This window comes from Ixodes scapularis, unplaced genomic scaffold, assembly GCF_016920785.2.
Source record: "Ixodes scapularis isolate PalLabHiFi unplaced genomic scaffold, ASM1692078v2 PGA_scaffold8__174_contigs__length_109621045, whole genome shotgun sequence".
Classification (NCBI taxonomy): Eukaryota; Metazoa; Arthropoda; class Arachnida; order Ixodida; family Ixodidae; genus Ixodes; species Ixodes scapularis.
In genome coordinates, this window is record NW_024609883.1 from 106,338,394 (window position 1) to 106,353,427 (window position 15,034).

Consider the following 15,034-nt stretch of genomic DNA (forward strand, 5'->3'; position numbering starts at 1 on the left):
GAAAATAAGCGGAAGGGGATGTTTTTTTAAAAGGGAGCACGCTGATTAATTAATACTATCTTTTCTGACGTTCACTTCCGGTTATTTCTTACGTGTCTCCTTTTAGCTATTTCACCATCTCCTGACGGAGGCGCTTGCACGAGACGCTGCGTTTTATTCCCAAACACAGACAAAACAGATAACAAGCATGAAGACCGGCACGCGATTTCAGTAAGCGGGGAAAAAAATAGATCATAGGAAAACATTTTTAGTTTTTACATTTTTTCTACGATATTTTAACGCTGTTTTTTCTGGCTCGTCTTTTTCTTCTTTTTTTCTTTGTTTTGGGTAGAATCAGAACATTAAACATCCTTCCGAAAGAAATATGAAGCAGCGTCACTCACCAGTTGCAGGATTTCGAAGGCCTGCGTGAGCGCTGCCGTGAAGTTGGCAATGTTCACCGTCTCCAGTTTGCTTAGGTTTTCTTTGAATTCCTGGAAAACAGACGGACCCGCTGCCTTGAAAACAGGTGTTTGGGGTTTTCGCTTGTATTTACTGGGAGAATGAAAAATACTGAGCAGTCTTCAAGTTTCCCCGGCGAGAGCTTCCCACCCTCGATAAAACTTTGGCGTCTAGCGAGTTTCCAGCGTGCACACGCAACCAAAACACGACAAAAAGTAGATAAAAAAAATAAGTGCTGGAGATTGGACGTTTGAAAGAGACGCCTTGCTGTTTTCATCTTCTTAGTGACTGTACCTGGGTGTCATTCCTAATTTTATTTTCTTACGCAATTTAGTCTTAGGCGAAATACATACCCGTAACGTAAACTTGTTCATATAAACTATTAAAATAACCACACTGACGTTCGCGCAAAACACCCTTTTCCCCTCTAAATTTTAAACAAACAAAAGGGCGTCCAAATGATTTTGGTCTTCCTTATGTTATGCATCTCGCTAAAGGGATCGTTAAAACTAAGTGTGATTATTTCACATGGTGTCAAACCCCGAGATGAGGATGGAAAAATCTAGATTGTGGTTAATTTTATTTAAAGTAAGTTGTGGATTTTGGTAATTATAACAATAATGGAGCGCGCCTTTGCCAACAATTATTTAAAAAAAAACGCTACCTTTGAGATAGATTGTGTACGCACCCTGATGTTTCTGGCATTGGCTTGCACCAGGTTGAAGTGGAAGCAAGATACAACAGGTTCGATCACGTCCGAGAACTGGAACGATTAGAATAATTATTGTGAATTCGCAGTTTTTCTCAGGCACACAATGAGTTATTAGGTGGTCCTTAAAAGATCAGTTATCATCATAAAATTCTGACGTCACAATCCGCGCCCAGTGCAACATCTTCGAGGAATTGTGACGACATAGTCCGAGGATGCGAAGTCATAAACAAGATTGTAAGTTAGCGTTCCTCGGAAAAGACGACGTCTGCGAGGAACTTTCACGTCACGTCAGGATCGTCGGAGAACGCGATGTCATTAAAGAGTGTGACGTTTATTGTCCTTGGAAAATGCCATCAAGGAAAGAGATGGAGCCGTCAACGAAGTACGCTGAACCATCGAAGAATGCGACATCACGGTCCTTAGGAAATTCAACTCCATCAAAGGAGGGGACATTAGCCTCGTTGTCCGATGCCACGTCATTAGGGATGAAACATCACAATCTTCAGAAAATGGAACTTCAAATATTTGGGAGAAGTATTATGATTGTCTTAAGGATTATATTCATCTAATAAAAGCTTCAAAAAGAAAATATTTCAATCAGGACCTTCCAACTATCCTTCAGGACAACCCCAAAAAGTTTTGGAATATAATCACGTCAAAAAACAACAATGATATCATTCAACTTGTCGATGAGGGTGGCAACCCAGTTGAGGAGAAAATGTGCTCAGAGGTAATGAATACCTTTTTCGCATCCATCTTCACGGACGAGTGTCCTTTAAATGTGCCTGAGCTACCCGCTGTTCACTACGAGCCCATGGCCCCTATCAACGTTTCATCGGCCGGTATTGCCACTCTTATCGATGGGCTCAAGCTTTCATCATCCTCAGGGTCAGATAACATATCATCGAAGATTCTGAAAAATACTAAGATTGTATCTAGTGATATTTTGCAACTGTTATTTAATCAGTCGCTATCCGAAGGTTGCCTCCCATCCGATCGGAAAGTAGTTAGGATTGTTCCAGTCCACAAAAGTGATGATCGTTCCTTGCCTTCTAACTATCGTCCCATTTCACTAACTTCCGTTCCATCTAAACTTCTTGAACATATCATTTATTCGCACATAATGTCGCATTTAGATTACAATGACTTCTTCTACCATCACCAACATGACTTTCGCAAAGGTTACTCTTGTGAGACGCAGCTTTTTGAATATACACATGACCTTCATTGCAGTTTTCAATCTCGCAACGAAACAGACACAATATTTTTAGACTTCTCCAAGGCATTTGATCGTGTCCCATATATTCGTTTAATCTCTAAACTTTCTCGCCTTCATCTAGACTCCCTCGTCTTAATGTGGACATGTAATTTTCTTGACTCCCGAATACAGTACACAGTCTTAAATGGGTACGAATCTTATTTAATTAATGTCAGATCTGGCGTGCCCCAGGGCACAGTCCTTGGGCCTCTTCTTTTTCTAATATTTATTAATGACCTTCCAAATTTTATTTCTTCTCACATACGCATTTTTGCAGACGACTGTGTTCTATATCGCGAGATCACTCCACCTAATGACCGCAAACTCATCCAAAAGAACCTAGATAATATATCTCAGTGGTGTAACAACTGGTTGATGCCACTAAATAAATCTAAATGCAAATTAATCCACTTTTCTCGTAAAAGAGTTCCTTCCTCCTTCCAGTATTTGCTGGGCGACGAGATCATTGAGGAAGTCGATAGGTATAAATATCTCGGTGTCGTACTAACTTCCGATATGACATAGATTAATCACGTTAACACAATTTCTTCGGACACAACAAGGACCCTTGGTTACATCCGGCATTGCATGAATGCTGCTCCTCCAAAGCTTAGGAAACTTGCATACGAAACCTTCATTCGACCAAAATTGGAATATGCATGTACAATATGGGGAATCTGCACCAAAATTACTTGATCACCCAACTCGAAGCAATTCAAAACCGAGCAACCCGTTACATTTTATCAAACTATGACTATAAAAACAGTGTCTCTTCCATGAAAACGAGCCTAAATTTATCAACTCTGGAGGTACGCCGCAAGGTTGCACGTCTTTGCTTACTCCATAAACTTTACCACTACCATCTCACTGTTCGAAGCACATTGCTGCGCACTCTCGCACGGTCATCTCGTCAGCTCAATAACTCTTACAATTTTCAACGTATATCGGGTTCCAGTAATGCCTTTAACAAATCATTTCTCCCACACACAATTGTGGACTGGAACGGTCTTCCAGAATCGCTCATTACAATAACTGACCCTGTGGTTTTCAAAAGCTCCATCATGTTGTATTTTTCCACATCAAGATAGTTTTTTTTTTAGCTACGTTGCATAGTGTGCGTTGTTATGTATCTTTATGTTTTTTTTGTGTTTTTTTTTAAATTTCTTGTATAACTTCTTGTGTTGCCCCCTCCTTATGTAATGTCCTCGAAAGAGGACCCTTAAGGATTAATAAATGAAATGAAATGAAATGAATCAAACGAAAAGACTACCTTCATCGCAGGATGCTACGTCATTAAAAATGTGACATCACGGTTCTCAAAAAATGAGACATCACCTTCGTCGTAAAATGCGATGTCATTAAGTGACGTCACCAAAAGGTGTGACTCGATCGCCAACGCCCGACATGACGTCACGGCTTTCGAAGGAACCACCGTCCAGGAGTCAAGGGGTGTCTCACCCGCAGTATGCTGACGTAGTCATTGTCCGTGAGGGTGTCGAGGATGTTGACGATGACGTTGCGAGCAATCTCCTTGCGCAGCCCCATCATGGATCCGCTCCCGTCCAGCAGAATGACCACGTCTTTCGACGACGCGGCAGCCTGGACATACCTGCGCATGCGCAAAACAGCCGCGCATTGACAGATGGCGGGTAGAGGCTGTGGCGAGCCACTTGGCGGACTTCGCTGCCTTCTTTGGGCCCACATCAATGTGCTTAATACGGACATGTGGTAGTAAATTCTCTTTCTTCCTCAATAAAAATGGAGAATTATCATTGTCATCGTAGTTTTCTTTGAAGACCCGCAACGGGTATTACACGAGGGAGTAATCAAGGGGTATTAGACGAGAAAATAATTAAACTACTGAAACTTGGAGAACATAATAGCGCTTCACGACAGGGACGAAGAGTAGGAACGAGACAACACAATGCGCATTGTGTTGTCTCGTCCCTACTCTTTGTCCCTGTCGTGAAGCGCTATTATGTTCTCCAAGTTTCAGTACCAACTCGCCCAAGAATCCGCATTACTAAACTACTGAAAATCTACACCGAATTCGCTCTTTATACAACTCTGCGTATTCTGAATCTGGCAGATTTGAACGTGAAGTCTGCTCATTTCTCATCTGGGACTGTTCAACGCAGACGTACAAAGATATTTTCAGCCTCTGTGAAAATCGTTTTCTTTCGGTCTATCTTATTTTGATTTTCTTTCTTCTGGCTCACCCAATGACTGCCAAGGGTCGCAGCAATATCCCCCGAGGCCGTAGTCTGCATTTGCTACGTAACCTGTCGGAGGCCACAGTCTAATACAGATGGGAGCAGCACCCGGTGTCTCATCTCTGCTCCACTCTGGCCTCCGATAAGTGACGTAGCAAGTGCGTCACTGCGGCCTTGTTACCTAGGAGGAGTTGAATCGGTGGACCTTCCCGGCACTCACCCGATCCATCTGCCAATCACTCACCATTGTCGCGTGCGGCATTCGTACATGTCGGGCTCCTGTTCCGGCCATTTCATTGCTGCAAAGAAGCGGGTGCACAATGAAAACAGTGTCTGGCTGCAGTGGTACTTCTGTGGAAAGAGGGAGATTACTTCCCTAAAGTAATCGTTTTGCTTCGCTTTTTGTGTTTTACTCCAACCAGCGTTCCTCCACCTCCTCCTCCTTCCCTTTCTGATTGCTTTCTTTCTTTTGTCTGAAGTGTTTCTGTCCCTGCACCATTTTTTACTTAAGGGCTTTTGGAGGGAAATAAATGTTAGCTGCGATTGATTTGACACATTTCATGTGTGTGTGCGTGTGTGTGTCTGTGTGCGCACGCGTGCGTGCGTGTGCGTGTGCGTGTCTCTGTGTGTGTTGTCCTTTGCTTACCTGCAGTCTCGGGATTGTGTCGCGTCTAGGTGCACAAGCAAATCTGAGTTTCTTCTTTCTATTCATCTCAACGCTAACTACTGAACGTTCAATCGTGATCTTAAAAGCCTCTCCGATCACATAATATACAGTAAATCTCAACAGTAATAGATCTAGTATTTTATGCACACCAAGGTAATAGACAGCAGCGCATGCCTATTCGGCCCAATCCCAGTTCTCTTCTCTTATAGAAAGAAGTATTCAAGCAGTAACTGAATGATGCCCAGAATCAAAAAGCACGCTTCACTGCTTCACGCGCTCAGATGCAGTTCATCAAACACATAATTTCACTTTTCTCTTAATTAAAATGATGTACCGTTTTATGGCGCGTCCATTGCAGATCATAAGCAGATACATAATGAAAGATAAAATGATACGCTTGCCACCCACCAGGAAAGAGTCTGATGAACCCAGTGCTACTGCAGAAGAACTGCCAGGAGATGAATGGGTCAACCACGCGGTTGTTCTTGAAGCGGGAATTCATGCCTTCGGACCACTTGATGGCGTTCAGCACCGATGCGGCTGTTCATGCAGACATGCCAAGAAACGGGAACCTCAGTGGGCACGCGGTAACAAAGTTTATCTGTGCTACATACAAAACCACATCGCTTCCCCACAAAAAGAAGACAAAAAAAAAACTTTCAGCGTTTCCACTTTGTTTAAGAAGGAAGAGCAGTTTAGCTGTACCATGGTGGGAATGAAGTAATGGCCAGCCGCAAGTCGGCAAGCCAGAGTGGAAAGTCTGGAAAGGTTGCCGCCGTCGCTCATAGATGGCGCTAGCTGTTTGGAGTGTTGTGTCGACATTTATTCGCTGGCTATCCTGAGAAAACTAGCCCTTGACAGCTCCGCTATAAAAACTGCTATAACCGAAGTGCACCGGAGCGGCGCCAGCAAAGTCGCACTCAAAGAAATATATATGGGCACTTCAAGGCGGAGTACGAATTCAGTCCAATGCACAACGTTAAAGCCGTGGTTACACTGGTAATACGTCATAGAAAATACAGACTGGAGACACTGTCCAAGCCGTTCCGGTCCTTTCACACTGTCCATAGCTGTATGCAGACACGTTGGAAGCATACATCTATCTACGAACGTGCGTGACGCCTGTCCGCAGATGTCATCATGTGAGCAGCGAACACCGTCTTTTTTGTATGATATAGGAGCAGTGTGACTCAGAAGGTACAAATAGCCAGAGCCTCAACGCTCGCCGACGCGATGAAATGTCGCCTAACTTTCGTATGAAGGGCGCAGGGCCTCACCCTTGCTGTAGATGTTGGTGGCCACGTGAATGGTGCTGTAGGTGAAGTTTACGTCTGCGTCGTCAAAGCGTCTGTCTTGGTGCAGTTCCATGGGCATCCAGTCGTCGGGATCTTCGTCCTCCGGGATCTTGGGCACCGTGTTAGGCTTGTACAACTTCTTGGCGTTGAAGTAGCGAAACTGCAGCGCGAAATTCTCATCAAATGCAGCCAATTCTCGTCAACTTTGACGCATAAACGACTGCATGGCCTTGGTCCCACTAAAGCGGCAAACAGAAACAACAGACACCAACGAGCCGGAGGCACCTGAGGCAGCATACGCGCGAATAATACCCCTCTTATACCCCTGTTACACGGGCACACTTAACCGCGGTTAACTCAACTTTAACTGCGGTTACGTAGCAGCACAGATGCCGCACTATACCCTCGGACAGCTATTTCAAAAGAAGTGAAGAGAGCGCGTGCACTGCCTTGATGAGTGCTCAAGATGCTCAAGCGCACGTTCGCCCATAGCTTTGACTGCATAGCCGCAGAATGTTGTCCGCAAATATTGTGCGCTGACTGTGGCTTAGCGTAACTGCAGTTAAGTGTGCCCGTGTAACAGGGGTCTAACAAGGGTATTATACCCTTGTTACACGGGCACACTTAACTGCGGTTACGCTAAGCCACAGTTAGCGCACAATACTTGCCGACAACATTCTACGGCGATGCAGTCAGAGCTATGGACGAACGTGCGCTTGAGCATCTTGAGCACCCAATAAAGCAGTGCACGCGCTCTCTTCACTTCTTTTGAAATAGCTGTCCGAGGGTATAGTGCGGCATCTGTGCTGCCACGTAACCGCAGTTAAAGCTGAGTTAACCGCGGTTAAGTGTGCCCGTGTAACAGCGGTATTACAAGGGTATTGGCGACGTGCGCGACCGAAAGCGTCGCTGTGGTCGGCCTTCCACGATTGGCCCAAAAGCTGACTATGACGTCGGAAAGGGTATACCATCGACGAAAATAAGAGGAATGAAAGAACTTTAGTTTCGACGGTGTTGACAGTGTTGCTTTGAAAGCGCAATGATTTCAGGCTTCCACCGTGCTATTTACAAACACCATCGAACTTGTTGTTCGCAAGGTAATGACGTCAAAAGGGGGAACCATAGGAGGGCGCCACCAAAACATCTCGCCGCTAATAAGAAGTATTCACTGCGGCCATAGCTGTGTGCACGACTGCTGAGCGCGTGCTGATGGCGAGCTTCCCCGGTTCTTTTGCAACGTGCATTCCACACCATCAAAATTGCCGGTCTTAGCAGCCTATTAATGTGGCCACATTCAGAGCATGCGCTCTAGACATCACCCACAAATATGGCGCCCAGTGAATACTCCTTATATATTTTTGGCGGGATTTCAAGTGCTCGAGCTCATTTCACGAGCACGGAAAAACAGCCTGCCAAAGCTACTTTCGCCCGCGCGTTGCGTGGGTTTGAGATGTATCGAGGCTTGTCGGTGTCCGTTGTTTTCGTTTGTCGCTCTGGTGGGACCCGGGCATAATTCTGTATTCACACTGACGTTCGAATTGCAATCGCGAAACGAATCCGCTCGCTTTCATCGCCAAATACACGTGACACTGGAATACATGCACACTGCTGAACCGCCAGTGTGCATGAGTCATAACAGTAAATATAACTGGATATATTATTATAGTGCCAATGGTTTTTTTAGAGGAATGTACGAAGGAAACAAATACTTTTGTTTTGAGAGCAGTTTTCAAACGCTCAGTACGAATTTCACTGTCCTCCATCTTAGTAAAAAAAATATAAATATGCGGATACATCGTATGGCCATGTCCGGATCACGCGTCTAGAGGGCACTGGGGCCGACTAGTGAATTGGACACCTCAAAATCACCGCCTAATTATCTCGCCAGGCCAGATAGGGGTGACGTCGTGTCTTTCTCCTATATAAGAAACAACGTAGTACGACGGCAATCGGCGGCGGCACGTCGTGGATTATTTCTAACCAAATCTCTAAGGATCTCTAAGGGGCCATTAGGAATGCCTCTACACATTTACCCAACACCCTAATATTCTCCATTTCACTCGAAGTGCAGTCGACGATCGGGTGGAGCCAATCACTCATCGCCAAATGTACAGCGACACGGCACTCATCGTCGTTCTGTGTTTGCTATCACAGGCTGAAGCCGATCCCTCGCAGAAAAAAGAAGCGCTGAACAGCGGCGCATATTCACTGAGCGCAATCGATATGCTCTCGAGACCGGTTATAACGAAGTCGGTTATAACAAAATAGCGGACCGAGTAAACAATCCCCCTGCCCAATTTGAAACTAGAAAGCAGAACAAAAACATTCGGCAGAGACACTTAAAAGTGCTTACGTGTAGGAACGCGAAAGTGTTCCTACACGCAGAGCATTTCTAGAAGCAGCGCGCCATGTCTTCCTTTTGCACACGGCACTCCGGTGGTGACATAACGCTCCCCCACTGCGCAGGCGCGGCAAGCCCCGACGGCTTCCGTGACGAAGCATCTGCGTTGCTGTGCTTGTTTTTGTGTTTTTATTTCCGAGGCACGTGCTCGATGACGTATATTTATGGCCATCTTTCGGGCACAACGCCGCCGCTTGTTTGCGTAATGGGACAAGTAAGGCTTTCGCCTTAGGTCAGCGTGGGGGCTTACATCAATATCGGTGCTATACTTGTGGTCTTTGGCGTGCTTTTCAGCATCCTGGATCAGGACCTGCGAACGCACCGGACAAGACAGAATGACGTCAGCGGAGGAAAGGGTCACGTGAGCTCGGCGACGTGCGTCACACGTCGAGGCCTCACCTTAAGCGATTCCGTCTTGGAGCTGACCAGGTTGCCCAAGTCCCTGAGCATCTTCTCCGTGAGCACGGCAATGTCCTTGTAGTGTGGTTTGGCCTTGAACTCTTCGAAATTCTGCCGCCAAGAGGAGACACGTTACAACGCTACGAGGTCGCGGTGTTGGAAGTAAGGATCTAACCTATACCACGATGAATTTAACCCGAGACTGGGCACAAGAAGGAAACATTTCTGACGGTGGTAGAAGCTAAGCTAAACATTTCATTTAATCACCTTCCTTACACGTAAATTCATAACCTGTCTGTATTTTGTACAACGTACTCGCTACATTTATAAATGACGAATGACTAAAGTATTTATTTTATTATTTTACGGTATCATCTATAAAGTTACATTACTCGTAACCTTCGAATACTATTGATTTTTTTTAGCTTTAAAAAAATTATTAGCACTCTGTAGGAATCTCTGAAAAGGGTAAATATTAGGTCTTCTCCTCCGCGGTGTCATTTAGAATCTGAATTAAAAAGAAATATATATATATATATACTTATATATATTATGCATATTTTACAACGAAGATTTGATAAACACTACGAAATCGCACTGTAAAAGTTTAATTACTCACATCCACAGCTTATCTCTGCCAACTAATATTGAAATCAAATGTAACGTAAAAGTAATGTTCATATTTGGAAGTAACCGTAAAGGTATTTCGTTACAATTGGAGGACGGTAACGAATCTCAGTTACGTGTTAATTTTTTTTTTTTTTTTTACGAAATAACGAGTAGCGATATTTTGTTACTTGTTTACGGTAACGGGCACAACACTGCGCTGTCTGCAAACAACGCCAAACTTATTGAGAGTCAACAACACGTGAATTTGTGTAGGCGTCGTTTTACTTGGTGTAGCCGACAACCGAACTCAACGTACCACCGCCTCCGTAACATTTCTTTCCCCGTTTAAAAGTTGGGGATGTTTATTTGGTTCCAAAGAAAGACATTTTTCCGGTGACAGCACCTCGCCAGGGAAAGTTGCAAGGTTTACGTGTCGCCCGCTGCTTCTTTATTCAGATTCTTGCGTAAGGTGAAATTTCTTTCGCAGAAAGGTTTTACGCGGCGACCGCAGGGTTGCCAAACAAGTGTGCACTTGCCTCTTTAATCTCGGTGAAATTCGACGCAAATAAACTCTGATTGGAGATTTCGGTGCCGAACCGCCACGCCCAGTTCCGTACACTGCAAAGATACAGATGAGAGTTGCGAAAATTAGCGGTTAGTCCAACATTCGAGAAAGAGCTTTTTTTTTTTTTTTAAGGTTTTGAGTTACCAAGGAACATGAAGCATACACTATAACTTACTTTATAGATTAATATAAGTGCTAAAGAATTGCACTGCATCCTATACCATGATGTTACTGTCACAGTCAAGTGAGGATATGCCTTTTGTTTCTTTACGATAAAGAAACCATACTCTTAGTCGATGACAGGCTTTGAATAAACCGATCTCACCAAGCGTTCCACGCATGCGTGACGCCGCCATAACTGTAGTTCGTAGGAGGCAGACGCCAGTTCACGAGACAGCTCATGCCTCCTCGTGCTCTGCTCGCGCAGACCTCCAGCAGGGTTATCGCGCGTGCAGAAAGACCACAGCTCCCACGATGCATGTCGGCAGCGGTGGCGTACTCAAACTAGCTGGTGAGATCGGTTTATTCCGTGGAAGCTCTGCTTCGAGCACGCCCTCGTTGCCAGGCTTTGGCTACGCGTGCAAGGAAGCATTATCATAGGCAGAAATTTTGAGATGCAGGGGGACCACATACTGGATTCTTAACCCATCAGCGACTACAAACATTTTGTTTATATCCGGAGGGAATAAACGTGAACTGCGTTCGCGAAGAGGGTAGGGGAGGGGGGGGGGGGGGGGGGGCGCCTAGTATACTATTAACATAGACTGTCTTCGTGCTACAATTAAAAACAAAACAAGATCTAAACCACACACAGGCTTTCAGCTTCCACTCTTCTTCTCTTACCCTCTGCCTCTCTCTCTCTCTTGATAGCGGGCTCGCAATTTATTTCCTGAATGGAATGCATAAAAGCCTGCTCGTGATATAGGTGATGCAGCCCTCATCCCGTGTGAGGACAGACGTGGCGTGTGTATATTCCTGAAAATGCACAGGGCGTGATGAAAGTAACAACGCGTTACCGTAAATAAACGTCGAGTGCGTCCGTCGTAACGTTCGAATTGACAGAGAGCGCGAGCGTCAAACGTGTGTGACAATAAAGAGGCCGACAGGATGCGTGTATCCCCACCGTGTCCCAATACACATATTCGCGATGCTAGTTATGACAATAGTGTATTCGAAGATAAATACCCAAAGTGCATGAATCACAAGCGTGTGGCTATAGACTGACAAACGGTGCGTGTGTCATCATACTGCGTTGTAAGGAAGAATGACGCAGTATGTACCTAATGGTGTGTCATAAGTGACGCTAACACACGATGCATGTATTATAACCGTGGTAGACTAGATAGATACACAGCGCGTTTATTGCAACTGTGTGTAAAATCAAGTCTGACAACGCTAGTATCGCTACAGTGTTCCAATATACAGGCAAATATAAGTAGATGGGTGGCAACAGTCTGCTACAACAACACACGAATAGGGCGTATTGTAAGAGAGTATTGGAATACACTGTTCTAATACGCAAGGAACTCATTAATATTATTTTTGCTTCGGGGTAGTTTGTAAATTCCGCCGCGCACAACGACAAGAGATGCGCAGGAGAATCAGGCCGTGGATTAAAAGTAGCCGGTGAAGCAAAAATCAGAAAGACGAAATAAAAAACAATTTAGTTCTTTCAAGAGTTAAGGAAGGGCTCCCGGAGAAGTTTAATTAAGCAGTTAATTAAACGAAAGCCCTTTGCTTCTCGGGCGAGTTCGGCGCTGCCGGAAGTCTCGCGCAGTCACGTTTGACGACGCGATTATCTCGCCGGCGGTCACCCCGCGCTCTCGCCAAATCCCGAACACAGGCGCGAAGACGCGATAAGGGCGGGTGGAACCGTCTTCAAGTCCTCGGTAGGTCGCGCCCCCAACGCCCTCCTAGAACCGGAAGAACACGTGTCACGTGAGATGACGCCCGCTACGGCACATCCGGAAGGTTGGTGTATATTGCTGCCGTCTGGCGAGCCGTCTAGCCGTTCATCGTGTCTAAAAAGTGATAAAGCACTAATGAACTACGCTTCATAAAAATACGTAAAATATGGCCCCTTTCGCAGCATAAATAGCGTTTTAAAAAAAGTAAAAAAGAAAAAAGTTACGGTCATAACCTAGCAATATTTACCCGGGGTTCGTCGCAATTTAACCAATGTTTCTACGAATTCTGCAACGAAGTACCACAGAAACGGAGCCAGTTCATCCAAGGTTGTTATCTTGCGACTGATTAACGTGACGAACACTAAATGTCGCGTCTCCCAATACTTCCCGGGCCGTTTTAGGGTGGAATAAGGTCACATAAAATATCACTATGTCCTGCTGTTCAATCAACAAGCCACATTAGAACACGGTGTGTGTCAATTTTAAGCGAACAGGCACCGCTATCACGAACAGCGAATAATAGACAATACGATATCAGTTTCAGCGAAACCTAAGATTAATCACCTTAAGTGCTGGTAGACGAGAACGGCTGAAAAAGAAAAATTTCAGATGAAAAACCTTTATGATAATCTTTGGAATCACCGTAAATTTGTACGCAGCGTAGCTCGTGGAACCTATAGACTCCGTAAAGCCCCTTTATGTTTGAAAAGTAGCGCAAGGTTCGTCGATGCACGAGGCATGTGCAACGTGCAGCACTTGGAAAGATCATGGCGGAACAGCGCAGCACTGAACTGGATATCAGACGCCATGTTCTTCCCAGAGTGTCTCGAGCATTTCCGCAACAATGAGTGGCGAACCTTTTCCCAGGATCGAGGGGCTTTAATACTCCGCTTCATACTCAGTGCGCAACGCTTTTACCGGCACTGACACGAGCGCGTGACTTTATTTAGCGTCTCGTTTGCATAAGAACCCGCGCAAATATAGCACCAGATAAATAATAATACTAATAATAATAGTATTATTAGTAACATATTTACTTGACTTAGCTATTTAAAGCTGCGATGCCGCGGAAAGGCAGGTGGTAGCCCGCGCCAAGCGGTATGTGACATCAAAGCCAAGTCACGTGTCATCAAAGCCATCTAACGGGGATTATTCAAATCCTGGTGCAGCCACAGACCGACAGAGGGAACAGTCGCGGTAACTGAAGGTTCGTGCGCACAATTACGCCTGCTTACGACCTCTTGCGTTTCTCTTAGAACGGATGCATGGATGGAGAGACGAATATGGCTGAACCCTTTTAATTGGGTAGAAGCTTGCGCTATCTATCCAGATCTTCTAAATTGGACATTGGACTAATCTCCAATCATTTCTGATTTTAAATTGAACATTGGACTAATCTCCAATCATTTCTAATTTTAAATTGAACATTGGACTAATCTCCAATCATTTCTGACGAGAGAACTGACTGGCGCAATCAATCGGGTAGCCGTGGAACATTCGCGATTTACACATATATTTCCTATTATATTCGCGCGTCATTCTTTCACTAGTGACTTTAAAAACTACATTAAAGTGGCCATTTGGGTCAGTTGGTTCATGATAAACTAGGTAAGCGCCAAATAAACACGGACAACGATGTAGACAACGAATTAGGCCCAGAAACCTACTATCACATTTAGTGACAGCAGGTTTCTGGCTAGGTACCCAGATAGGGTGTTAATCCGAAAGCATTAACTGTCTTATGGAGCGAGCTGACGTCATCAGTCTGAAGCGCGAAAACGGCAAATGATTTCCTTCGGTTTCATTGACTGGCGCGCGTCGACGGGGCTCCCACTGGCCGCTGCGCTCGTCAGTTTCCACGACCGCTCCCCCCATGGCGCTGGGTGTCCATCAGCGCGGAGCGTCCAAGGTCACCAGGGGAGCACACGCGCCGACCGACGACGAAAAGGACGCAGCAGACGACAAAGGGAGCGGACGAGCGGCTTGCATGCTTTCGCGTTCACAACTCGTAAGGAATGCTTAGCTGTACCTCGATCTTTTCTAGAGAACTACATGAAGCTTTTGAAATCGAAGCAAAAGGCAACAGACGTATAAGTGACGAGTCACTGTCTTTATCGGCAACGGGCAGTACCGCTAACGCAATCAGAAACGAACTGAACTACCTCAGAGTTTTCTATGTATATTTCTGAAACAGCATCCGTGGTTTCGGTACACATATTGTCCCCCGATAAATCTCCCCAAGACGCGTCAGCCTCCTTACCGCACGAGGTAAGAACACAGGCGGGAAGATGCCTACTACAGCGTCGAAACTAAAAATAAACAAATATTCTCCGCAAACCTTTTGGCAGCTGCCCCATGGAGTAGTCGTCGTGGAAGAAATCTTTGAGAAGAGGCGGGATCCGAAAATCGAAAATTAGAAACGGAAATCCGGCCAATAATAATACAAAAAAAGGAAGAAAAAAAAAAAAAAAACGTACGAAGACCGGAAATGGGGAAGCGCTATTCCCCGAGGCGATCTGGGCTAATTAGCATTTTAATTAGGCCCACCGTCCGCCAGCGGCGCTGAT

At 45.2% G+C, this 15,034-nt stretch overlaps 1 protein-coding gene across 2 annotated transcripts in view; it reads right to left on the bottom strand.

Annotated features, from left to right (window-relative positions):
- LOC8032586 (voltage-dependent calcium channel subunit alpha-2/delta-3) overlaps window positions 1-15,034 on the bottom strand; it is a 131,359-nt gene that overhangs the window by 46,601 nt on the left and 69,724 nt on the right. For both annotated transcript variants that reach the window (XM_029979336.4, XM_040499914.2), the window contains exons 2-10: window positions 10,532-10,613; window positions 9,387-9,497; window positions 9,238-9,297; window positions 6,569-6,746; window positions 5,700-5,831; window positions 4,869-4,923; window positions 3,870-4,020; window positions 1,130-1,204; window positions 384-473 (exon numbers count right to left, since the gene is read on the bottom strand). In XM_029979336.4, the coding sequence (XP_029835196.2) occupies window positions 384-473; window positions 1,130-1,204; window positions 3,870-4,020; window positions 4,869-4,923; window positions 5,700-5,831; window positions 6,569-6,746; window positions 9,238-9,297; window positions 9,387-9,497; window positions 10,532-10,613 (934 nt within the window). The remainder of the gene's footprint in view (window positions 1-383; window positions 474-1,129; window positions 1,205-3,869; window positions 4,021-4,868; window positions 4,924-5,699; window positions 5,832-6,568; window positions 6,747-9,237; window positions 9,298-9,386; window positions 9,498-10,531; window positions 10,614-15,034) is intronic.